The 25,722-nt window shown below is 35.4% G+C and overlaps 1 protein-coding gene and 1 long non-coding RNA gene across 2 annotated transcripts in view; one reads left to right on the top strand and one right to left on the bottom strand.

Annotated features, from left to right (window-relative positions):
- The window catches only part of DPP10 (dipeptidyl peptidase like 10), a 685,907-nt gene that overhangs the window by 195,529 nt on the left and 464,656 nt on the right, over nt 1–25,722 (top strand). The window contains exon 3 of the mRNA XM_082465825.1: nt 2,819–2,914. Within this exon, the coding sequence (XP_082321951.1) occupies nt 2,819–2,914 (96 nt within the window). The remainder of the gene's footprint in view (nt 1–2,818; nt 2,915–25,722) is intronic.
- The window catches only part of LOC309662776, a 191,545-nt gene that overhangs the window by 70,226 nt on the left and 95,597 nt on the right, over nt 1–25,722 (bottom strand). The window lies entirely within an intron of this gene.

The raw sequence follows: 25,722 nt of genomic DNA, 5'->3' as shown, positions 1-25,722 counted from the left end.
TCATTATCACCCAAAGTCCATATTTTACTTTAGGGTTCACTCTTGCTGTTGTACATCCTATGGATTTGGACAACAGTATAATGACATGTATCTACCATTCTAACTACTAGTATCTTTAGAGTCTCCATAGTTTACATTTTTCAGCATGTTACATAGTTGGAATTATACAGTCTGGAGTCTTTTCAAACTGGCTTCTTTCAATTAATAATTTAAGGTTCCTCCATGTCTTTTCATGGTTGATAGCTCGTTTCTTTTTATCACTTCATAGTATCACAATGTCTGGACCACAGTTTATCCATTCACCTACTGAAGGACATCTTGGTTGCTTGCAAATTTTGGCAGTTATGGATAAAGCTACTATAAACATCCATGTGCAGATTTTTGTGTGGCTGTAAGTTTTCAGCTCATTTGGCTAAATACCAGGGAGCACAACTGTTAGATTATATGTTTAGTTTTTTAAGAAACCACTAACCTGTCTTCCAAGTATCTGTACCAATTTTCATTCCCACCAGCAATGGATGGTAGTTGGCCATTATATTTTTCACTGAAGCCTTTTCTGATTGTTTTTGCAAGATATTTTCCTTCCTTTCTCTGAGCTCATACAGTACTCTGTATCCTCATTCTGACATCCATCATATTCTTTCTTGCTTTGTGTGAACCCCTCGGGGCAGGGCAGAGATATGTCTCCTGCACCTTACAGTACTTCACTTAACACCTTGAAAATTAAGAGCCCTGCTATTCGTTGAATGAATAAGGTAAATTTAAATTTTGTTGTGTCAGACTGTCAAATGGGGCATTTTGTTTTGCAAATCTGTATATAATCACATCTTATGCTAGGCTTGGGTCAAACAATTCTCACTAGTTCCACTTGTTATATTTTTTTCAGTTGTTTCTGAACAGTTATTTTGTGGGTTCACTACATGGTTGATTCATGTTGAAAGAAAGTGCATTTGAAGTTATTGATTCTTTGCCCCCACTTTTCAGCTGGAAGAAACAAAGCTCTTGCTGCAATAAGTACCGAACTTTTAAAAAAACAATATCTAATGAGGTTAGCATATATTGTTGACGTTTTATTTTCAGCCAGAGTTAAGGTCACAGCTGAGAGGTCACAAAGATGATTTTATACAGTAAATAAACAATGATATTATTTTGCAAAGAAAATGAAATATCACAAACTTATCTGTGGCCTCTTTCGTCTAAAAGTATGCTTGCTATGTTTAATTTTGGTACTTGAACTGTGTTGTCCTTCCATTTCTTAGATTTTGGGATTTAAAAGGGAAGTGCACCTAGTTTATGTGTCAGGGACTAATATAAACATGTGCTTTTCTTTCATATTCTGGCATTATATTGAGTTTTTACATTTAACTCCTAAGTCCACTTAGTATTTGTTGGGTGGTAATTATTTGTGGAATTTTGGTATTTATTCTGTTTATTTGGTGAACTTCCTTTCAAGTTGGGAAGTTTTATTGACCATTATTTGTTTGGGACCTTTACCTCTTCATCTTTGGTGTTTACAACAAAACTGTAAATTTATCATTAGAGAGAATATGTTGAAGTGATTTTGGAAAGTATTGGGCTGGATTATGGTTAAACAGTGAAAAATGTATGCTTTGGGGCACAATGCACAATAGAAATTATTAACTGCTTTCATATTATATATCACTACATAACAAGGGATTGATCTCTTAAATTTGTGGTAGCTCAAGACAATTTTAATATTGAAAATAATTTAATGTATTGAAAAGTATCATGGAACAGACAAACTTCTAATGCCAAAAACCATTAAAATTTCCTCTTTATATTGTCATCTAGTTAACATATTTTAAAAGCAAAGTAGTCCAAATAGTATAATTCATTAGTTTTTTTTTAAGACTTTTTAAAACTTTTTATTTTATGTTGGAGTATAGCCAATTAACAATGTTGATGATAGTTTCAGGTGCACATTAGAGGAACTCAGCCATACATATACATGTATCCATTCTCCCCCAAACTTTGCTCCCATCCAGGCTGCCACATAATATTGAGCAGAGTTCCCTGTGCTATACAGTAGGTCCTTCTTGGTTATCCATTTAAAATATAGCAGTGTGTACATGTCAATCCCAAACTCCCTAATTATCCCTTTCCCCCATCCTTCCCTCCTGGTAACCATAAGTTCATTCTCTAAGTCTGTGAGTCTGTTTCTGTTTTGTAAATAAATTCATTTGTATCATTTCTTTTTAGATTCCACATATAAGGGATATCATACGATATTTCTCTTTCTCTGTCTGACTTACTTCACTCAGTATGACAATCTCTAGGTCCTTCCATGTTGCTGCAAATGGCATTATTTCATTCTTTTTAATGGCTGAGTAATATTCCATTGTATATATGTACCACATCTCCTTTATCTGTTCCTCTGTCGATGGACACTTAGGTTGCTATTGTAAACAGTGCTGCAATGAACATTGGGCTGCATGTATTCTTTCAGACTATGTTTTTCTCCAGATATAGGCCCAAGAGTGGGATTGCAGAGTCATATGGTAGCTCTATTTTTAGTTTTTTAAGGAACCTCCACACTGTTCTCCATAGTGGCTGTACCAATTTACATTCCCACCAACAGTGTAGGTGGGTTCCCTTCTCTTCACACAATCTCCAGCATTTGTTGTTTGTGGATTTTTTGATGATAGCCATTTTGACTGGTGTGAGGTGATACCTCACTGTAGTTTTGATTTTTATTTCTCTAATAATTAGCGGTGTTGAACATCTTTTCATATGCCTCTTGGCCATCTGTATGTCTTCTTTGGAGAATGTGTCTAACCTAAAATTTACTTTATTTTAGATGAACTCACAAATTCATCAGAAACCAGATTGTCTTTAGAAGACCTCTTCAGGAAAGAATTTGTGCTCCATGATCCAGAAGCTCGATGGATCAATGGTATGTGTATACGCTCTTATACGTTATATTTATTTCAAGTTCTGTATAATTAAAATTAAATAGTGGTTTTGTTGACCACTGGTTGACCACCAGTGGTTATTTTAATTGACGTTATGCTTCAATGATTACAGATACCATTTAATCAGAAATTTATACCTTGGCTCATGTGAGAGAAAACTAATTCCTAAGGTAGGTCATCAATAAAATTATCCCCCAAACATTAGATTGACTGCTCTGTATCTGCTCTTCCCTCATGAATCATGAGTTATGTGACTGCAAACACGTGTTACATCTCTAGCATTTCTCTGGCTAATTCTCCTTGGTGTAGAAGTATAGATTTTGGTAGCGTACATATAAGTGATTCAAATTTGGCAATCAGATTAATTTTCTTCTCTCTCTTTGTGGCTTTTCTTTTTAAGTTTAAGTGCCACAAACTAGGGAGACTCTCCAGTCTGAGAGTCTACAGAGTTGACTCTACAAAGTTGAAATGACAGAAAGGGCATGGGAACACATTGCATTTTTGCTTTTTGCGGCTTGGCAAAGAAATCAACTCAGCTTTCCTTAGGTTATTTCTGATTTTGCTATTTTCAAAAAGTTTTAAAAAGAATTTAGATTACAAATACAATCAGTCAATCAATCAATCAATCAAAACCACTGAGTGGCTCCATGGAGTCTGGCTTGTCCTTGTGGGAGGTGGTAGGGGGAGTTATTGGGTAATCCAGTTATAAGAAATGTGTTGGTGAAAAGGAAGACAGGTTTTCATTTCTGGAATATTACAATTTGCCTGACCATACGAATCACCATGGTTAGATAGCTGTTAATCTTTGCCCTTCATTTTATTTAGACATAATATCTTTGCTTGTTTTCAAGGCCTAGAGTAGGTTACATGTATGATAGCTAAAAAGAGCTTTGCCTTTGTATCTAATGAATAACGTCTCACTTACAGTCCATCCTTTCTTCTCTAATATCCTGATTAAATACATTTATGCCTGCAAATTAAATGTTTATTTATGGAAGCTATAAATAGAATGTAACTTAATTCATGAGGGCAGGAGCCAAATCATACTTGTTTGCGTAGCACTGATACAGTTTCTGGAGAGCAGCAAGCACTTAAGATTTGGTTTTTCTGAATGAATGAAATCCTTTAACAGAAGTTCAGTTTTATTTTTCTGTAAACTTAGGTTTCAGTTGAAATTGGTTGCAAGGTAAGTATTATCATGCTGATGATGTTACAAATAGAGAAAACAAGATATCAGTTTTATTCCTTTATTTGTATATTTTCATTTTGAATTGTTCATAAATTTGGGTCTTACCTTATTGTTGCCTTTGCACTATGATTATTTCAGAGGTACACTATGATTTATTTCAGATGAGTACTATTACTAAATTTAAAAAAAGGTATGGAATTACCTAGCATTGCTCTAATACGTGGATCTCCCACAAATCATTCTCCTAATGTGCCATTGTAATTTTGTGAGTCATCTTTTTACTTGCTAGCAAGTATTTTCTATTGAAGGAGATGAGCAAAAAAATTTTAGTCATTAGATTTGAAATGCTGAATAATATTCTGTTTTATTCATCATGATTTTGACCAAACTAGAAATTTGTGCAGTTTTTGACTTCGGGAAGCACGAAAAAAATCATGGGTCGCGTCCCCCTTCTCAGGTTAGCTTGAACTATTTAAAGAGGCATTTACTCCCGTGTGTAACTGACACTTTGATATCGAAGTACCAAAGGACTGGAGCAGTGTTTAAGCAGTGAACTGCATACTAAATTAAGTCACATTTCAATATCTACGGCGTGCGTTCTACTCTAATGCTTCACAAGATATCAAACTAAAATTATTTGCAGTTAATCGTTTTAATCATTTTTTTTCATAATTTCTTTACCAATCATTGGTAAAGCTGATTTTGCAAATATATCCTGGGACAAAGCTGCAGTGTATTATCATACTATAAATAAAACCTAAGATCAAACATATTTATAAAAGAACTTGACATAAAACAACCTTTTAAACAGAATTAAACAAAATCTAAGCTCTTAGAGCCATGTGGTCTTTATAAATACCACTGAAAGAATTGACTCACTGTCAGTAGATCGTGTACACTAGGTTGCTTTTCGAGCAGGGGGATAGATTTGTGCTCATTTTTTCCTCTATCCAATCCAGATCACCTTTCTGGCAATCACTAGGTACTTGGCCTATTTACGTATTCCTCACGAAGCCAGATAATGCAGTGGGGACTGTAAATACAGTGTGTAACCCTGGCTTCATTGTCACAGATTATATCTAAATGTGAAATGTGAGCTTCTTATTTATTCTCATGACATGTCTCACCAGCTTTCTATAGTATATAAGTGGCTTGCAGGAGTCTAACTTAAGCTCATTTGGAAGCTTCATTTAGTTCTTGGAGGTCACCATAGGAGCATTTAATGCATTACTGGTCAAGGAGAAGGAGGGCGTCTAGGTGGCCCTGACGTGTGTAGGCTGAAGTGTAGCAATGTCATTCATTATGCTGCTTCTCAAATAATATGTCTGTGAATGTCAGTGCAGCCGTGGATGTGTGCTCGTGTTCATGGTTAGCGTAACGACTGCCTTCCACCAAATCTGCTCAGATCCTTCAAATCTCCATTTTTATAGCATCTTCTTCATAGTAATGTCACCTTGAAACTCGGAAATCCATCTTCTTTAACATTATTCATCTCCCCACGTACATTTGAGGACCTATCAATCATCAAAGAAAAATCTAATATTAATTGAGTGCCTTCTACGCTAGGCTTTCTGCTGGATGCTTTATAGACATATTTCATAGATAGCATGTAAGTTATAACGATGAACCCCAGGAAACTGAGGCTAAAGCAAAACACTTATCCAAAAACACAGCTGATAAGAGGCGGAGCCTGCTTTAATCACCTTGTTGAAGTATAAAACCTACCTTCTCCCAGTGTTTCACTCTGAGATGCCATTCCACGTCTTTAACACATGCATTAACTACCTCTTTGACAATCTCATGGGTACAGATCTCACAGTGACTAATCCTTTCATGTTGAATATTGCAATCATGTCATCTCCCCCAAGGACATCCATATAATGGTAACTTATGCAGTCACGAAAAAAAATATAAGCATATTTACATGTTTATGGTATAAAAAGTAAACAAAGGTGTCTTTAAAAGAGAGTTGATAGTATGTGATTCACACTGTCTCTACTGTATACCAGTGAGTGTTTCCAGATGGCTGGATTTTGACCTGATATATTTTTTTTTCTTTTTGCTTATTCATTTTTTCCTGAATTTTTTCCGATAAATATGTATGTTTATGTGATTTTATAACTATTTTTTCTTTTTTTAATTTAATTTTTATTTTATATTGGAGTATAGTTGATTTAAAATGTTGTGTTAGTTTCAGGTATACAGCAAAGTGATTTAGTTATACATATACATATATCCATTCTTTTTCAGATTCTTTTCCCATAGAGGTTATAACAGAATATTGGGTAGAGTTCCCTGTGCTATACAGTAGGTCCTTGTTGATTATCTGTTTTATATATAGCAGCATATGTATGTTAATACCAAACTCCTTATTTAGTTTCATGGGTCTCCAATCCTCCAGCAGTCTCCTGCCAAATACAACTTTATAAGGCCCAGCTAAAAACTGTAAACACACTTCTCAACAACCATCAGAGGAACCCCTTTGCCAATTGAAAAAAATCCCAAACTCCTCCCTTTGATTTCCAGACCTCTCAGAATCAAGCTTGGCCTCTATCCTACTATTCTACTTTACATTATGTTTCAGGGGTATTGAACTGCTTGATATTCTTCATAAGGCTCAAAAGCTCTTTTGACTCTGTGCCTTTGCCAACACTACTTTCTCTACTGGGCACCCCCTCCCCAATCTGACAGCCCCAATTTTGTCCCACTGGAAACTTCATTCCCAGGTGCAAAGTTCTTTTTCCTGCCAGCAGTGAGGATCACCTTCTTCCTGTAAACCCCAGAGGTTGATTCTCTCATACAGAAATTTCGTCCTTGATTATAATTATAACATGTCTAATCTCCTCTAAGACAGTGCTTCTAAAACTATTGTGAAAGACCACTGTTTTAAAATTTAATACTTTGTATTTCCTATTTGGCATGAATCAATGTTTTTGAAAAATACAATAAAATCAATTATTAGAAAAATAAAATAAGTAAATATTACAAATACAGCCCCTAAATTTAGCTCATTATAATTGTTTTAAAATTACATTGCAAAAATATATAATAAGTACCAACATAACATTGGAATAAAAGAGGAATTTCATATATTACTTTGAGAGAGGATATACAGGCGACTAATAGGATTGCTATTATATTCATAACTTTTTGTTATTGCTAAAAGAGAATTAAACAGATATTGAGAGAAATAGTGATTATTCACATTAAATGCCAATTCTCAGGTTTTGAACAGGAACTGGCATATCAATATTCGGAGGTTTTAATGTAGGAAATGAACTTGCTTCCTTCTTGTTAACTAATCTAGGTTAGATTGACAATGGCACCACTCTTAGGGGATAACGTGTGTGTAGACTGTCTCTATTTTTGTTTTAATAATATTATTGGAGAGAAGAAATCAGTCTCCAAAATAAGGATGATGGTAATGCAAGGAGATTTTAAAGCAATTTTAACAATCTCGGGATGTTCATTTTAAGCTTTTATACAAAATGAATAAAGTGATACTGTATTTTTAAACGTTATCTTCAACTCTTTACCACTGGCTAATTTCAAAATTTATTCTGTAGATTATAAATCATGTATCTTTTCATCAAAAAACATATTTTGGATTTTAAGTACATCTGGGGTATACTGGAAAGACTAAGGTTGAATCACAACATCATGTAATGAGGTTCTTCTGCGTATAGTGAGTCTGTTGCTGGCTCACCCATGGGTGCATCTGCTCAGTTAAATTAGGCCACTTACCATGCATTTGGATCTGGCGGCACTGTCAAATTGCTACGAAAGCATCTAAATGCTTACCCTCAGCTCAGCTTATCGCACTGTGGACCAGTGGCCATCACTTCCCAACTGGCTGTAGTCTCCCAACATGACTCTTAGAGCAGCTCGGTTCCAAGAGACAGTAAACCCTGAGGAATAGGACTTGTGTCATATTTATGTTTGAGTCACCCCAGCAATTAGCACACTGTCTGGATCCAATTAAAACTCAAAATCGTTCGGTTAGCATAATGAGATGAACTATTATATTTCTTTGATATATTAAGGAGGGCCCACTTGATCCACGATCAGTGGAGGTTTCATTTCAGTTCTTTTCCTCAGGGTGTGCATAGATTTTTCTCTGATCTATACAAACTTGTCCTTCCCAGTGTCCATCACGCATGTGAGTTGTTGCACGGTTATGTTTTTTTTGGAAAATGTCTAGCTGGGATGAATGATCACATGTGAGGCCCTGGATATAATTTTTTTTTTTAACATCTTTATTGGAGTATATTTGCTTTACAATGGTGTGTTAGTTTCTGCTGTATCACAAAGTAAATCAGCTATATGTATACATATATCCCCATATCCCCTCCCTCTTGCATCTCCCTCCCACCCTCCCTATCTAGGTGGTCACAAAGCACTGAGCTGATCTCCCTGTGCTATGCGGCTGCTTCCCACTAGCTATCTATTTTACATTTGGTAGTGTATATATGTCCATGCCACTCTCTCACTTGGTCCCAGCTTACCCTTCCCCCTCCCCGTGTCCTCAAGTCCATTCTCTATGTCTGCGTCTGTACTCCTGTCCTGCCCCTAGGTTCTTCAGAACCACTTCTTTAATTTATTATTTTTTTTAGATTCTATATATACGTGTTAGCATACGGTATTTGTTTTTCTCTTTCTGACTTACTTCACTCTGTATGACAGTCTCTAGGTCCACCCACCTCACTACAAATAACTCAATTTCGTTTCTTTTCATGGCTGAGTAATATTCCATTGTATATATATGCCACTTCTTCTTTATCCATTCGTCTATCGATGGACATTTAGGTTGCTTCCATATCCTGGCTACTGTAAATAGTGTTGCAGTAAACATTGTGGTACATGACTCTTTTTGAATTATGGTTTTCTCCGGGTATATGCCCAGTAGTGGGATTGCTGGGTCATATGGTAGTTCTATTTTTAGTTTTTTAAGGAACCTCTGTACTGTTCTCCATAGTGGCTGTATCAATTTACATTCCCACCAACAGTGCAAGAGGGTTCCCTTTTCGCCACACCCTCTCCAGCATTTATTGTTTGTAGACTTTTTGATGATGGCCATTCTGACCGGTGTGTGGGGATACCTCATTTTAGTTTTGATTTGTATTTCTCTAATGATTAGTGATGTTGAGCATCCTCTCATGTATTTGTTGGCAATCTGTATATCTTCTTTGGAGAAATGTCTATTTAGGTCTTCTGCCCATTTTTGGATTGGGTTGTTTGTTTTTTTGATATTGAGCTGCATGAGCTGCTTGTAACTTTTGGAGATTAATCCTTTGTCAGTTGCTTCATTTGCAAATATTTTCTCCCATTCTGAGGGTTGTCTTTTGGTCTTGTTTATGGTTTGCTTTGCTGTGCAAAAGCTTTTAAGTTTCATTAGGTCCCATTTGTTTATTTTTGTTTTTATTTCCATTTCTCTAGGAGGTGGGTCCTAAAGGATCTTGCTGTGATTTATGTCATAGAGTGTTCTGCATATTTTTTTCTCTAAGTTTTATAATGTCTGGCCTTACATTTAGGTCTTTAATCCATTTTGAGTTTATTTTTGAGTATGGTGTTAGGGAATGTTCTAATTTCATTCTTTTACATGTAGCTGTCCAGTTTTCCCAGCACCACTTATTGAATAGGCTGTCTTTTCTCCATTGTATATTCTTGCCTCCTTTATCAAAGATAAGGTGACCATATGTGTGTGGGTTTATCTCTGGGGTTTCTGTCCTGTTCCACTGGTCTATATTTCTGTTTCTGTGCCAGTACCATACTGTCTTGATTACTATAGCTTTGTAGTATAGTCTGAAGTCAGGGAGCCTGATTCCTCCAGCTCCGTTTTTCTTTCTCAAGATTGCTTTGCCTATTCGGGGTCGTTTGTGTTTCCATACAAATTGTGAAATTTTTTGTTCTAGTTCTGTGAAAAATGCCATTGGTATTTTGATAGGGATTGCATTAAATCTGTAGATTGCTTTGGGTAGTAGAGTCATTTTCACAATGTTGATTCTTCCAATCCAAGAACATGGTATATCTCTCCATCTGTTTGTATCATCTTTCTTTCATCAGTGTCTTATAATTTTCTGCATACAGGTCTTTTGTCTCCTTAGGTAGGTTTATTCCTAGATATTTTATTCTTTTTGTTGCAATGATAAACGGGCGTGTTTTCTTAATTTCACTTTCAGGTTTTCATCATTAGTGTATAGGAATGCAAGAGATTTCTGTGCATCAATTTTGTATCCTGCTACTTTACCAAATTCATTGATTAGCTCTAGTAGTTTTCTGGTAGCATCTTTAGGATTCTCTATGTATAGTATCATGTCATCTGCAAACAGTGACAGCTTTACTTCTTCTTTTCCGATTTGGATTCCTTTTCTTCTCCAACTGCTGTGGCTAAAACTTCCAAAATTATGTTGAATAATAGGGGTGAGAGTGGGCAACCTTGTCTTGTTCCTGATCTTAGTGGAAATGGTTTCAGTTTTTCACCATTGAGGACGATGTTGGCTGTGGGTTTGTCATATATGGCCTTTATTACACTGAGGTAAGTTCCCTCCATGCCTACTTTCTTGAGGGTCTTTATCGTAAATGGGTGTTGAATTTTGTCAAAAGCTTTCTCTACATCTATTGAGATGATCATATGGTTTTTATCCTTCAATTTGTTAATATGGTGTATCACATTGATTGATTCACATATATTGAAGAATCCTTGCATTCCTGGGATAAATCCCACTTGATCATGTTGTATGATCCTTTTAATGTGCTGTTGGATTCTGTTTGCTAGTATTTTGTTGAGGATTTTTGCATCTATGTTCATCAGTGATGTTTGCCTGTAGTTTTCTGTCTTTGTGACAGTAGATGTATTTTTTTTATTTTATTTTATTTATTTATTTATTTATTTGTTTGTTTATTTATGGCTGTGTTTGGTCTTCGTTTCTGTGCGAGGGCTTTCTCTAGTTGTGGCAAGCGGGGGCCACTCTTCATCGCGGTGCGCGGGCCTCTCACTATCGCGGCCTCTCTCGTTGCGGGGCACAGGCTGCAGACGCGCAGGCTCAGTAATTGTGGCTCACGGGCCTAGCTGCTCTGCGGCATGTGGGATCTTCCCAGACCAGGGCTCGAACCCGTGTCCCCTGCATTAGCAGGCAGATACTCAACCCCTGTGCCACCAGGGAAGCCCAGTAGATGTATTTTTGATGTATTTATGGGGAGGAAGGTGATCTTCACTTCTTCCTCCTCTGCCATCTTGAAGGTTCTCGCCCTTGGATATAATCTTAATTTTACCGGACAATGTTGGAGACAACTGAACTCATCTACCACATGATATTCAAAAATAGATATTTAAACCTGTTATCTTTCAAACAGTGTGTTACAGTATGACATATTGAAATAGGAAAAGTCCTTAAACAGAGACAAACCAGAGTCTTGCAGCAATTTTTTAAAGTCTTCTGAGGCTTGGTTTCTTCATCTAAAGTGGGGATAATAGTTCCTGTAGGCAAAAGCACAGTGAAAATTAAATAAGCAAAAATGTTCAAAAAGTAAAGGTAAAAAGGTAAAGGCAAAAAATAAAAGTTAAGAAAACATAAATAAAAAGCAAAAATCTTGAGCTGAATAGATCTTAGAATGGTTATTAGAATGTTATTCTGACAACAGCTTTCAGAGATGCTCTGGGCACCTGATAATTCTATATAAATGCCCTGGGAGCCTCATCCTGATGAATTATATCCAGGATATTGAATAGAAAGTGAAAAGCCATTGTTGTAATCTTCATGAAAAATAAAACAAATTACTGAAATAATATCAATAATATTTACTCATAATTAGGGAAATGGGACAAATGAATCTAGTTTGTTATTTTTTGGTTTGGCACTGTTTTATCATGCAAAGGCTTCCGTCCATCAGTTCAGTTTGGTTGTGTTGCAGAAACTGTTGGATTTCTTTGTGTGCAGGGAGCTACACTTCTGACAGCATTATCACTCCCAGCTCTGGGTCAGAATTTTAACTCTTTTAACTTATTTTTAATTTTTTCCCTAATTTTTTATAACCATCAACCAAGCTGATTGTTTAAAACAGTTGAATTGAATTCATGACTATGAGGTATTGAGGGTAATTTATATTTTTATTGAAACATAATTTATAAGGACAAAATATTGAGTAGAGAGTAAATGTGCAAAAGTAGGTATGTGGTTAGATAAATTATTTTACATCCATTTATTGGAATATTATACAGCCATTGAAACTGATCTTTTGAAAAAAAATAATGACATTAGAACATGCTTGGAATAAAATATTAAGTGGAAAGGGTAGAATACAGAATAATATGCATAGTACATTCCCAATTGTATCACACACTTGTAGATGCAGCAAAAGTGATATCAGAATTAAATATGCTAACATATTAAATAATTTTCTATGATTGATTTAATGTTTTAAATTTTTTATCTTTTTGTTTATGTTGTTATCTTTATAACATGTAAAGATCTACTAAATTCTCCTTAAAATAAAAATGTTCTCAGAGCAGTTCTGGACTATCTTAAGAGGCACAGATTCTTATAATAGCACTCTTACTCCTTGTTTGTTGAGACAGAATATTCCCTGTAGTTTACTGTTTTTTTCCCCCCTCCGAGTAATGGAAACACATAGAAGGTTATTGAAATTATGACATCTGTATTTCCTGACTCACAGCTCAAAGAATTGAAAATTAGGTTAAAATATAATTAATTGTTATCATGGCTGATCTTCTTTTTTAAAGTAATGTATGTCAAAGTATCTTACTATCAAGAGTAGATCATTTCCTGCCGAAACTAAAGAAGTGCTTACGGAAGTGTATCATTAAAGCATATTTACTTTTCTGCAGATTACCAAAAATGTTCTCTTCATTGCTAAATGATTTACATGCTCCATATATTTTAACCAAAGTTTAAATTAATCTATATTAAAAGCACTTGAAATCAGAAACAAAATAAAAATATTTAGTATAAAAAAATCAAACTATGGTAACCTTACACACCACTGCAAATATTCATACTTTTGTTTGAAATTTAAATCTAAATAGTTTTTTAAGAAAATATTTTTAAGATTCCAGCTTATGTTAAAATGACTATATTTATACTAAATGCAAAGAGGGAGTAGGGAAAAGGATTTACTCATAAAATCCAGTGTTAGTATTTCGGGGGAAAAATTTAGGAAAATAATATTTCTATTTTAAGAATACAATGATTACTTAAGAGTATTTAAAGGGAGTTGGAAATATAAACCAAATTTTAGATTATGAGAGCTAAACTTTTATGTTACAACCTACTTTTTTTTTTATAAATTTATTTGTTTTAATTTATTTATTTTTGGCTGCGTTGGGTCTTCATTGCTGCAGACGGGCTTTCTCTAGTTGTGGCGAGCGGGGGCTACTTTTCGTTGTGGTGCGCGGGCTTATCATTGCGGTGGCTTCTCTTGTTGCGGCACACAGGCTTCAGTGGTTGTGGCACGTGGGCTCAGTAGTTGTGGCTCGTGGGCTCTAGAGTGTAGGCTCAGTAGTTGTGGTGCACAGGCTTAGTTGCTCTGTGGCATGTGGGATCTTCCCAGACCGGGGCTCGAACCCATGTCCCCTGCATTGGCAGGTGGATTCTTAACCACTGCGCCACCAGGGAAGCCCACAACCGACTTTTTAAAGTAGAAAACTATAGTTTGATTTTTAAAAGGAAAAAATGTCTGCGTGAGTGGTATGAAACAGTTATGCTTAGATTCGTCAGCAAGCATTATTGAATTCCAGTTACATGCCCTGCACAGAGTTTTGTATATTCCAGGTAGGATCTGTTGACATTTAAAAGGTTTGCAGTAAAACAGACTGTGTACTTACAGTGCATTCCACACAATCATGGTTGGTGTTGGCTTTGTTGGCCCAGGAACTGGGTTTGTCAACACAAATAAAGATTAATAGATAACTTTGACATTGGCATCTATCTTTCCATCAATTTATTCATCTAATATTCCTTCAAGATATACTTATTGAGCATAGCCAAGCATTCTTCTAGATATAAAGTTTATAAAGATGACTGAACACAGTTCTTTTGCTCAGGAAAATTATGAATACGTTCCTCATTGTTCACAGTACCTTTTTTTGGTATACAGAGTTTGAAGAAGTAAAGTTAGTCATCAAAAAAGGCCGTGACTGGGGTAGGAAGTAGAGGTAATATGAGAGTTCAAGAAATACTCAATTCAGACCATGATGAGGTTTGATTAACCTTTTCCCCAGAAGCCAAAACACATCTGTTCCACACTTCTCTCCCCAACACCAGCACATTTTGCTTTTGGAACTCTTTTATTCTCTTTGACTCTCCTTTATTTGATACTGTTTTCTCTTATATGTGATAATAGTTATGACTAATATATACTAATATATACTAATATATACATATACCACTGACATGTTTAAAAGGAATAAAATATGATTATGGTACTCAGGGAATTTAGAAACTAGATGAAAATAACATACCTGAAATAATCAGACAACAATTTGGTGATACACTCCTGGGTTATTACTGAAGAAAAGACAAAAAAAAGACAGAGATCAGTTTGAGCTAAGAATAACTGGAGTCATCTTTATGGAAAAGATGGAGTTCAGTCTCAGTGTAGAGGTCAGATGAGCCCAGGAGAAGAAAGAGGACATCTCCTTGGGAGAGCAAGGAAGTATTATGACAGAGTCACAGGAATTAGCATAGTATGTAAGAGTATTTGTAATATTCTGTGTGTGCCTGTGTGTGTGTGTTTAAAATTAATGGTGAAAAAAGTCAATCAAGTCAGATTAGTATATACTTAGAATATTAATACTATTACTTTACTGTACTTGTTATACTTTGATCTCCTTTAGCAGAGCCATATTATTAGATTATGATTTTAAAACAGAAGAATTTGAAGTTGCTCTGATGGTTAGCAGCTGTGTTATTTTCCTTAGAATGGGAGATGTCGGTAACAGGAATTTCACCTAATATGTTTATAATAATTCATGTTTACATTTACTTTTCTACTTTTCTAGGATGTTTCAACATATGTTACTTATTTGCATTTCTCTGAAAAACCTTGTTTTGCAGGTAGGGTGGACATTAATTTTGTGTCATAGATGAGTAAGTTGAGACACTAAGAGCTTTTCTGCACTTCTTCCCAATTCGACGTCAGTACTTAGCTCTGGCCAGAATCCAGGTTTTCCATGTTCAGTGTTGGGTAGGATACATCAGAGTAGAGAAAATGTCTTCAGTGAGTTTTTTGTGTTGTCCTTAAACTAACATTTAATAATGTTTATAAACCAATAAAAGCACATCTATGGCTTAAGGAAAGACATATTATGGGGAAGATAGATAATAATAAGGGAAGATTTCCTTTGACTCATCTCTGACTATATGAATTTGACTAGAATTTTTAGGTGATGTTGAGAAAATGTAAACATTTTTGTGTCATTGATTGTAACTGTTTCAAAAAAAAGTCTTGCAGCAAACCATAATAATAAAGTCACATTTTACACTACACATTAAGCTTTTAATTCAACTTGCTTTGCTTGAGTCATGTTTTCTGCTTGTGTGTGTGTGTGTGTGTGTGTGTGTGTGTGTGTTGGGGGGTGGTGTGCATTTCTTTGTAAGGCTAATTTTACTTAATCATGTTGGTCATGAAGTCAGTTTGTATGGGCCATTGGGACCTTTAGATGACACACAATCAACTATTCCACTATTTTATATTGGGTAAACAAATATTAAGCACGTAAGTACATTTCAGAAAGTCTTTAGTTAGAAGAATTGCTCAAGATAATTCTGTTTCTCATTAAATGGCTAAGATTCTCTATAGTAAGTTATTTCCTGCACAAGCATCTAGTTCCATCCTGTTCACAGTGGTCTGGTTTCATGTGTGCTCATAGAGGTATACACAATAGTATATCTAGCAGTTTAATTCTACTTCTTCTCTATATTTATCTTTTATTTTTGTTCTTGATAAAAATTAAATACTATTTTTATATAGTACTGCAGGGATGCAAAAAAAAGTTGTAATATCTGCTTTCATTAATTTATTCTTAATGCCAATAATAAAAGCTATGTTCTTTGGAGGTTATCTAATAGTAGCTAGGAACTGTGCTTGCATTTTTAATTTATCATACAAATGTTTCTAGTTCTCTAATTTAAGTAGAGATATATTCATTTTATAAGTTAACCAACTGAGCTTTCAAGTACATAGGTGAATTGTTCAAGTCCACACAGCTAGAAGGAGGCAGATTCAGATGTTAAGTTCACATATTCTACTGTTAACCTCAGTCAACAATGAACATAGTAACTGTAAACAAATATAAGTTTAAGGAATACAATATCAAGAAAAGACACATAACACAGAGAAAATAGTTTTCAGATATAAGATTAAGCATAAGCTATATAATTAATGTAGGAAAAAGTGAAACTTCTCTAATCAGTTTATACAAGAACTCTGAAATAAGATGCATACAGAACTTAATGTGGAATTTAAAATTTAATGTGGAATAGAAAACAGAGTTTACACCGGGATTCAGGAGCCCTGGCTCAGTAACTGAATATTCACCTTGGGAAAACCTCACCACCATCACTCTGCTGGACCCCGGGTTCTTAATCAGTGGGTTTGACTGAATGACACATGAGGTCTCCCCAGTTTTCTTACTTGGAATTAACCAAATTTATGTGTGGTAGCACAACTGGCCCTAAAGCAATTGGCAATGTGGCTAGAATGCATACTTCTAAACTTCATATTACCTGGTTTAAGTGGAAGTTTTACTATTATTATTATTTGTAATAGTAGTAGTAGAATTTTAAAGTTCTCTGCTATCACTTTCAAAACTTGATTCTCCTTTTCAATGTCTAACAGACTTGCTAAATGACACGAGTTAAGCTGATAATCCAATTTATGCTGTCATGTAAGATGCCAACATTTTTATCATCAATAATGATAATGACTTAATGCCCTATGCATCTATTTATGAGTTAAAATATTAGTTGTGTCTTGTTTCAAATGAGAATTGGGACTTTTGGGCAGTGTGGAAGGTCTGAGAAGAGGATATTCTGATTGTGCCATATTTTATACATTAAGCCCCCTACATACGAACCTTCAAGTTGTGAACTTTCAAAGATGTGAATGTGCGTTTGCATGTCCAATCATGTAAGTTAGTTCACGTGTCTGGCATACATTGTCACGTGCATGCTACAAGTGGTTGTGGTTTTGTGTACTTTACTGTACAGTACTGTATAGAGTACAGTAGTACAGTATCTTTATTTCAAGCCCAGGATGTCCAGAAGCAAGTGTAAAAGCAATAGTGATGTAGCTGTTACTGTACTGTACTTTTCAAGGTGCTATACTGTAAGATTAAAAATGTTTTCTTTATTTTTGTGTTTGTTTTTATGTATCATTTGTGTGAAAAGTATTATAAACCTATTAAAGTACAGTACTATATAGCTGATTGTGTTAGTTGAGTGCCTAGGCTAACTCTGTTGGACCTAACGAACAAATTGGACTTACGAATGCGCTCTCGAACAGAACACGTTCATATGTAGGGGACTTACTGTACAACTTTCATAATTTAACTTTTTCCGTTATACATAAAAGTGAAAAGAATAGTATAATGAACCTCTAAGTAATTATGATCAATATGTGAATGATTACCAACATGTTATGGTAATTCTTCATCCAAGGATACAAATATGAGTGTGAAATACTAAAGGTTGGAAAAGTGAAAGGAATAAATCTAAATGAAGCAGAGAGAAAAAGGAGAGCAGCTGTTGGAGAGGTGCTGGAGGGGAGTATTCCATGCTGATCATAGCTGGTTTCTGGAATTGTGCTAATTCTGAATGATATAGCTTACCTTTAAGAGTAAACGCAAGGAGGTTAAAACCCAGAATTAGGAGCTGGAATTCCTGAAATATGGTTGAAGAAAGTCAGACCTAGAGAAACAAGGAATTGGAGGTGTTATCTGAACCATCATTGGACATGAAAAGCCATCCTGTGAGTAAGGGGTTCGATTTTTCATGTAGACTTTGGAGTTACCTAAAATGAAAGCCCTCAGGGATGGATGTCTGCTCAACTGCAGTATGTCACATGTAACAAGTGTAGTTTTCCATCTTTTGTCTAGGTTGGTTTAAGTAAAAAATAGTGATTTTTCCATTCCTTGCTAATAATATAGAGAGGTTGGGTGATCATGTGATAAGGATACCTTAGGGGGATTCATATAATTGATAGAAAATTGTAAAAGATGATCCCCGAGTGCAACTTTAGTTCTAAGATTTTGTCATTTTGTCTCCAAGTCAACAGAAAACCATGGTTTAACCCACTGTTTGAATAGTTCTTTGGTTTAGTTAGAAACCAGTTGGTACTCTGGTCTAAAACAGTTCCTAAGGAATGGTGTCAGCTTTCACAGAAATTCCTCTGCTTCTCCTTTCCACACAAGGAACCTCCAGTACATGACATAACACTCTTTTGTCTGTGTTTTGACTGGCCATATGGAGTTTCTGAAACATAATTTAAAAGCTGATCTCATTTTGCACTTTCAGTTGATAACACCTTGGCATACTCCTTTGTGCTGTCAATACCTGTGCCAGTTTTAATGAGCTTGAACATTCGTTACTGGGGCTATGTACCCAAGCCATTAACCTGTCACTGCCATGTGCTTGCAAATAGCATCTTAAAGCAGGTAGCTTGCACCTACCTAGTCTCTGATGATATTCAATTTGTAAGTGAAAAAGATACACATATTAATTAGTTGTATGTGTTTCCCCCTCTTTCCTAGGAGTGTGAATGCTCACTTGATTTTCTGCCATGACCAGTTTTGCTAATTGTTTAATTTTCCTTTTATCACCCCATGACAAAATATTTTTTATATTGCCCTCCTTAGGTTTTAATTCCAGAAAGATGCTATTGTATTCAAAAATTATAAAAAAAATATAAAGCCTCTTAATTAGAAAACTGAGTAAGGCCTTGTGTAGCATAAGTACTCCATAATCTTTTCTGGCTGATGATTAATTGACTTTGCTGCTCTGTACTGTTCAGATGTGATACTCTCTGAGGCCCTACCAACCATCAAGGTGGAGAAGCGTCCTGTCAGTATGTCAGACAGAGTGTCTGACAAGGGAGGGTTTAGGCCTCCAGAAATCAGAGCTTTAGTTCTGTCTCTGGTTGAGATGGTGGGCAAGTCACTTGACTTCTCCAAGTGGCCATGTCATTACCCATAAGACTGAGAGGGTAATTCCTCTTACGCCTTCTTCCTAAAGTCATTGTGAGCATCAAAAGGGATATAAATGCTCTAAAAGTGTTAAACCACTTAAGAAGTTTTGTCTCTATTCTTATTGAAGGAGAATTGATATTCACTAGACTGTATGGCCTTGCCCAAGTCAACCAATATGTTTGGCATTACTTTTGTCAAAGCCCCATAATGAGAATCACAATACCTAATTATTGATTGGGTGTTGAGTGTTTGCCCATTGGGCTGTGTGCATTGTTCAACTTTATTTAATCTTCACAACAACTCTCTGAATTGTTTTTATGATCTCCACTTTACCACTGGAAAAACTAAACCCAGAGACTATCCCAGGCTCCCATTGCTAATAAGTAGCAGACCTGGAGGGAGATTTCCTTAGGTTATTGGAGGAGGAGGGATTCAGGGTACAAAGATTCAGTTATGCAAGATGAATAAATTCTGAGGATCTAACATACAGCGATGTGACTATAGTTAACAATACTGTATTGTTATTCTTGAAATTTGCTAAAATGGTAGGCCAACCACACAAAAGAAAAAGAAGAAAATGGTAACTATGTGAGGTGATGGATATGTTAATTACTTTGATTGTGGTGCTTACTTCATAATGTATATGCGTATCTAAACATCAAGTTGAGGACTTCCCTGGTGGCACAGTGGTTGAGAATCCACCTGCCAATGCAGGGGACACGGGTTCGATCCCTGGTACGGGAAGATCCCACATGCCGCGGAGCAACTAAGCCTGTGCGCCACAACTACTGAGCCTGCGCTCTAGAGCCCGCGTGCCACAACTACTGAGCCCATGCACCACAACTACTGAAGCCCTCGAACCTAGAGCCCGTGCTCCATAACAAGAGAACCCACCACAATGAGAAGCCCACACACCGCAACAAAGAGTAGCCCCTGCTCGCTCCAACTAGAGAAAGCCCGCACGCAGCAACGAAGGCCCAACGCAGCCAAAAATAAATAAATGAATAAATAAACATCAAGTTGTATACCTTAAATATATACAGTTTATATTAGTCAATCATACTTTAATAAGGTTGCAAGAAAAAAGAAAACTTTAAAAAATTACTTAAAATTTAGTCCATAAAACTTTGCTTTGGTACAGGTTAGAAGAAAGTAAAAAGTAGAGAACAGAAAATCTGCTACTTTATTTTTGTGTTTTGCTTTGTTTTTGTTTAGGCCAAATTTGCCTAATAGCCTGCTTGCACAGTCCTTACCTGCTTTGAAATTCCAACTGCTGCTCTCACATTTGGGGACAATTTTGTCAGTTCTTATCGTTTAAAGATCCCGTAACTCAGTGAATGAGCTGGATAGCGCTGGTTACACACGTCTGGCATTTTGCTCTCTCCAAACTACCCCTTTCTACTCTCCAAGGTTTGTGAAACAAAAGAGTAGTGTTCAAACCATGGAAAGAGGACACATTGTTGCATGTACATGAGTTTATGTCCTCAAACCTACTTTCCTTTCTGTACCAAAAGCAGAAACCTCAGTTCTGCTTTAAATTCAACCATGACTTTCCTAGGCTAATCTATTTTTTAAAAATCTCCCTGGACTAATTTATGCTCAGCCATGTTTGAGACCCACACTGGTAAACTCCGTTTCCTCACAGCAGGAATGTTACATTTTGTCTATATTTTCAGATTCAAAAAAAATGTCCTGCATGTAGTTATTTCCACAAATGAATTAGTACTTTGATGCCACAGACCCTCATTTTAATTTGAAAACAGACGTAATTGTGAGGGTAGAATTGATGTTTCCTTATAGTTTTAGATGAAATATATATAGTAGAGGACATTATTTCTTCTTTCAACAATTCAAAGAAAGAAAATCATTCACTTTGTTTAAAGCTTAACAAAGGAACTAAATTATTATGTTCCTTTGAGGGGTGTTATTACTGATGGGCAAACTCCTGTATCAAGTTACACACATATAAGAAGACTAATATTTTTTCTCTACAATTGCTGAGACAAGTTGTAAGGAGTAGACACATTTGTTTCTGTGGCATCCCTGAAATATTCATTTTCGTCATGGAACTACACTTGAGTAAACTAAATCTCTGGAACTACAGAAACTATGCTAGAATTCAATACATTGTTGGCGTATTGCATGCCAGTGGGGCAACAGATTTTGCTGAAGCCCGTCATTATCTAATTCCAGTTATGCCGTAAAAGACAAATATGAGCATGGAGACTTTTAAAATATGAATAACTTGTACCCTTAAAGAGAGTAGTTTTGGGTTACTGGGTAGGTTGGCTCCTTAGAGCCATCCTGGATACCAAGAGCTGGAAGAGTCTGCAGACATCAGATGGGGATGATTCAAGTAATCAGGTGAAAATAGGTGAATTATTCAAAACAGATATCTTCATAAGCATCTATAGAGTTTTCACGTTCAGAAATGTCTTTTTTTTTATACTGGGTTTCTATGTATCAAGTTACCTTTTTCTCATTGATTTTTCAAATGTTTCAATACAATGGCAATTAATCCTAGATAGCCAAAACTGGAAGAGGTTTTAGAAGGTTGTTGCTCAGTTTACCATAAGATACTTGAGAGTGAGAGCAATGTCGAGTTTATTGTAATCCTGTGGTGCCCAGGTCAGTGCCTGACACCTTTTAGGTGTTTAATAATTTTTAGTTGAACTGAACTGGATTCATATACATTACCTGACGCCATCCACAGTCATCATACCAAGCCCTGTTTTAGACTAAAATGAAGTGAATCCTATGATGACTATGGGTTTTCTCAAGGTCATAAAGGACAGACAGAGTCGTATTTAAGATCAACCAAGTCATCTTTATTTTTGCTATAAATCAGTATTAATATATGACTGCCTTTTCTGACCTCTATAGTGAAAATTTCTGATTATAGGTTTATTGATTTCATGCCATCTAAAGGTCAGTTTTAAAGGAAGAGGACGCAGTGATTGGGAGTCAGTGCCTGCGGTTTTGCCGAGAAGTGACATTTTGATCATAGAATTATCTGGTTTCTGCCCAAAGAGACTTATCATGCTTAAGATGACGCTTTACTCTTAGTCTTTTTTACCTATTATCAAACCTGTTATTACTTTCATCTCTTGACTAAGCTGCATATTCTAAGAGCTTCCCAAATTTACTTCCTACATTACTTTTTCTTCTTCTTTTAGGCTTCAGTACTACTCATGAATACTTCCAATGCTGCTACTGAAATTTTGGCTCCTTAAAGACAATTATATCTCCTCAATATCATTATATACTCTTTTAATTTCCATTTTATTCTTTACAGTTTTATTCTATGATTATATACAAAACGCATTGTCATATTTCCTTTGAAGTTACTAAACAGATTTTTAAACTATTTTCATTTTCTTTTTAGAAAAATATCTAGTCTTCCACAAACAGGTATCAGTCATTATCTCTCCCTCTGAATCCTCAGGATGGTGTTCTGTAAGTTCTTATTCATGTACATTGTTTTCCTGCTTATCTTTGGAGGAAGGACTGTCTGTTCCTATTGACTCTGCTGGGGCTTCCCTGATCTGCAGACATAGGACACATGGGGCTGCACCCGCCTGGCTTTCTTCTCGGCATCTAAGCAGACTCCATCTTAGTGACATCCTATGGGAACTGATATTGTATCTTTTCCCATCTCTTCAATTCTTGCCTCTCTGACACTTTAAACAGCGCTAATGAAAAAAATCACATTACATTCCCAAGAATACCCTTTTGGGAAGGTTCTTCTTACTTATACTCAGGTCTACAACACTTTCAGATTACAAAATATATGGGCTCCATCACTATCTTCCCCAACACATCCTATATATCAAAGTATTGGTATAATATTTGCTAGAAGTTGACATTTCTAATGGATATTGTAAGAATGATACTGTAGGGAGAAGAGAGAAAGTAAAGCAAAGCATGTGAGATACTTCTAAGTTGCACCTAAGCAGCAGACAGATGGCTGGCCTAATTATCTGGTTAATACACTCACTTGAATTTTAGATCCAAGACAGACAATGGTAGCAAATGTAGACCCGTGTGTGTGTGTGTGTGTGTGTGTGTGTGTGTGTGTGTATGTGTGTTTTAACCTATTTTTTGACAACATAGTTTGGTGATCCAAATATTGTAGTTTTTAATCCAACTCCAGTGACATTATAGGTGATGGAAATTTTTCCCAGTTTCTCAGAGGCGGGCAGTTCTACTTTTTAGTATACTATGATATTTACTAAATACAACTATATTTGTTACCATGCATAATTTGGTAGAAATTTGGGAGAGCATGTGGAAAGTACTGGTAACAAGGTACCATTTAATGTTAATAAACTTTTGACATTTTTTACTTTTTAAGTTCTGAATGCCGTTTTTTCTGACTGATTTTAAAGTTGTTCGAATCAACAAAACACTTCTAATAATTAAAAGGGAATTTAGGATCAATAAATCACTGAAACTTTGATGAGGTGCAGTATCAAAGCAGCCTTTTTCACCAGAAAGGAATTACAATTACTAATTAATAAGCACTAATGAGCCTCTACATTTTTATATGAATATATGCTTGATATTTCTTTGTTTTGAAGTTATGATAAAATTGAAATTCTATTCAATAGCTAATAAAACTAGATTTTGATATTTGATAGAAGTTTTAATAGAAAACTTGAAATTATTCCATGTCTTGGATTGGATTTTAAGATTTCTAGTTGACTCCAGTTTAGAAATTAAAGAAACCTTGCCCTAGCTCTGCCTTCATCTGATGTGTAAATTTGGGAAATTTCTTAATCTCAGGGATCTCACTTAGTCGGAGGTCATCCATGAGTTCAACATACTGTTTTTTGGGCCTCACAGTATATTAAGGTCTGTGATCATTATTCAAGAAGTCCCTGAACTCCTTACAGCCTTGGTTTTCCATCTCTTTTTGTTATGAGACTTTGCTCTAACAAAAACATACATGAAAGGAGAGAGATAACTCCTCTGAATAAAGTTTAATTTGGGCAGGAGGTCTGGAATGTGCCAAATGTCTCCCCTTTCTTCCTGGCAGCCCCAGGAGGCCTTTGTGAAACCTTGAGGGCTTCAAGGAGCACAGGATGAACACCACAACACACAGTGTGGTTTTGAGATCAAAGGATATATTGAAACACTTGTAGTGATATGCAAAGCCTACATATATAACGTTGATTATTATTTTATTCTTCTAGTGATTCATTTCTTTATCAAGTATCCATCATTATTTCCAATTCATTATTTCTTTTAAACATTTGAATCAGTATATGATATCATACTTATTCTTAATTTTCTCTCTTTTTTGCAATGTTTAAATTAAGTCACTAATTTGAATTGAATTTGATCAAGAAGGATGAGAAGAAATACTAATTTTTAAAAATGTAATTGTCACAAGGTGAAAGTTTGGCAATTCCAGTCTTTTTATGGTCAAGTGGATGTGATTTAATGCTATATGGTGTTTTTACTGAAGGTCGGCATGTTATGCATTTGTGCAGTTGTGTGATGGTGCAAAGGTTGTTTCTCTTTTTAACTTGAAGTAGTCAAAGTATTTTCTTTGAGTAAAATTAGAAACTATTATGGAAATTTACGTGATTTTTACAAACTGCCTTTATATGGTAATATTACTGTATGGTTAGTTCATATCTCATTATTTCTGTGATTGCCGACTGGTCAAATATATGCTTTTATTTGTTTTACTTGCTGATGAAAATGGACTGTTTTCACTAATTACAGAGGTCACTTTGAATAAGCATAGGATCTGCATATATTTATTAACAGAGTTGTTTGAGTTTGAACTTTCAATGAAATGGTTTCCTAAGAGTTGACTGCATAGCAGAGGGCGATTTTTTTTCCTAAAGTAGCTGGATATTCACATTTCAGTATATCTGTAACTAACAGAAAATGATCAGACTACTATCCAGACAGTGTAATTTATCTGTAGCCTTGTTAGACTGAAAGTATAATCAGATAAGTCAAGGACAAAATTGATGAAAAGGAAATGTTCTCAAAAGTATTTCAAAAATCAAGATTATTTTATAAACTGGTCTATATTACCACAATAAGGCAGAAAATTGAACTTTGGATTATTATGAACAACAAAAACAAAAATTTGCCTCTAGTATAATTTCACAGTTTTTTTTCTGTCTTTAAAAAATTTTACATGAATAATTGCCTTAATTTTCCTCTGCAGTTTTGATTAGTTAAATATACATTTATTGAGTGCCTATCATGTGCCAGCCACATCTAAATATGGTGTTGGAAATACAAAGACGAATGAGGGATTATATCTTAATTCAAGAGTGAAGTAGAGATGTAGGCAAATAATTCCAGTAAAATGTTTGGGTATCATGTAGTGTTATAAATTTTATTCAAGATAAAAATTATAGCAGAAGAAAGAC

The sequence above is a fragment of the Balaenoptera physalus genome (genome assembly GCF_965194825.1).
Source record: "Balaenoptera physalus genome assembly, chromosome: 6".
Lineage (NCBI taxonomy): Eukaryota > Metazoa > Chordata > Mammalia > Artiodactyla > Balaenopteridae > Balaenoptera > Balaenoptera physalus.
The sequence above is the reverse complement of the archived record's forward strand: the minus strand, read 5'-3'. Positions and strand labels throughout refer to the sequence as shown.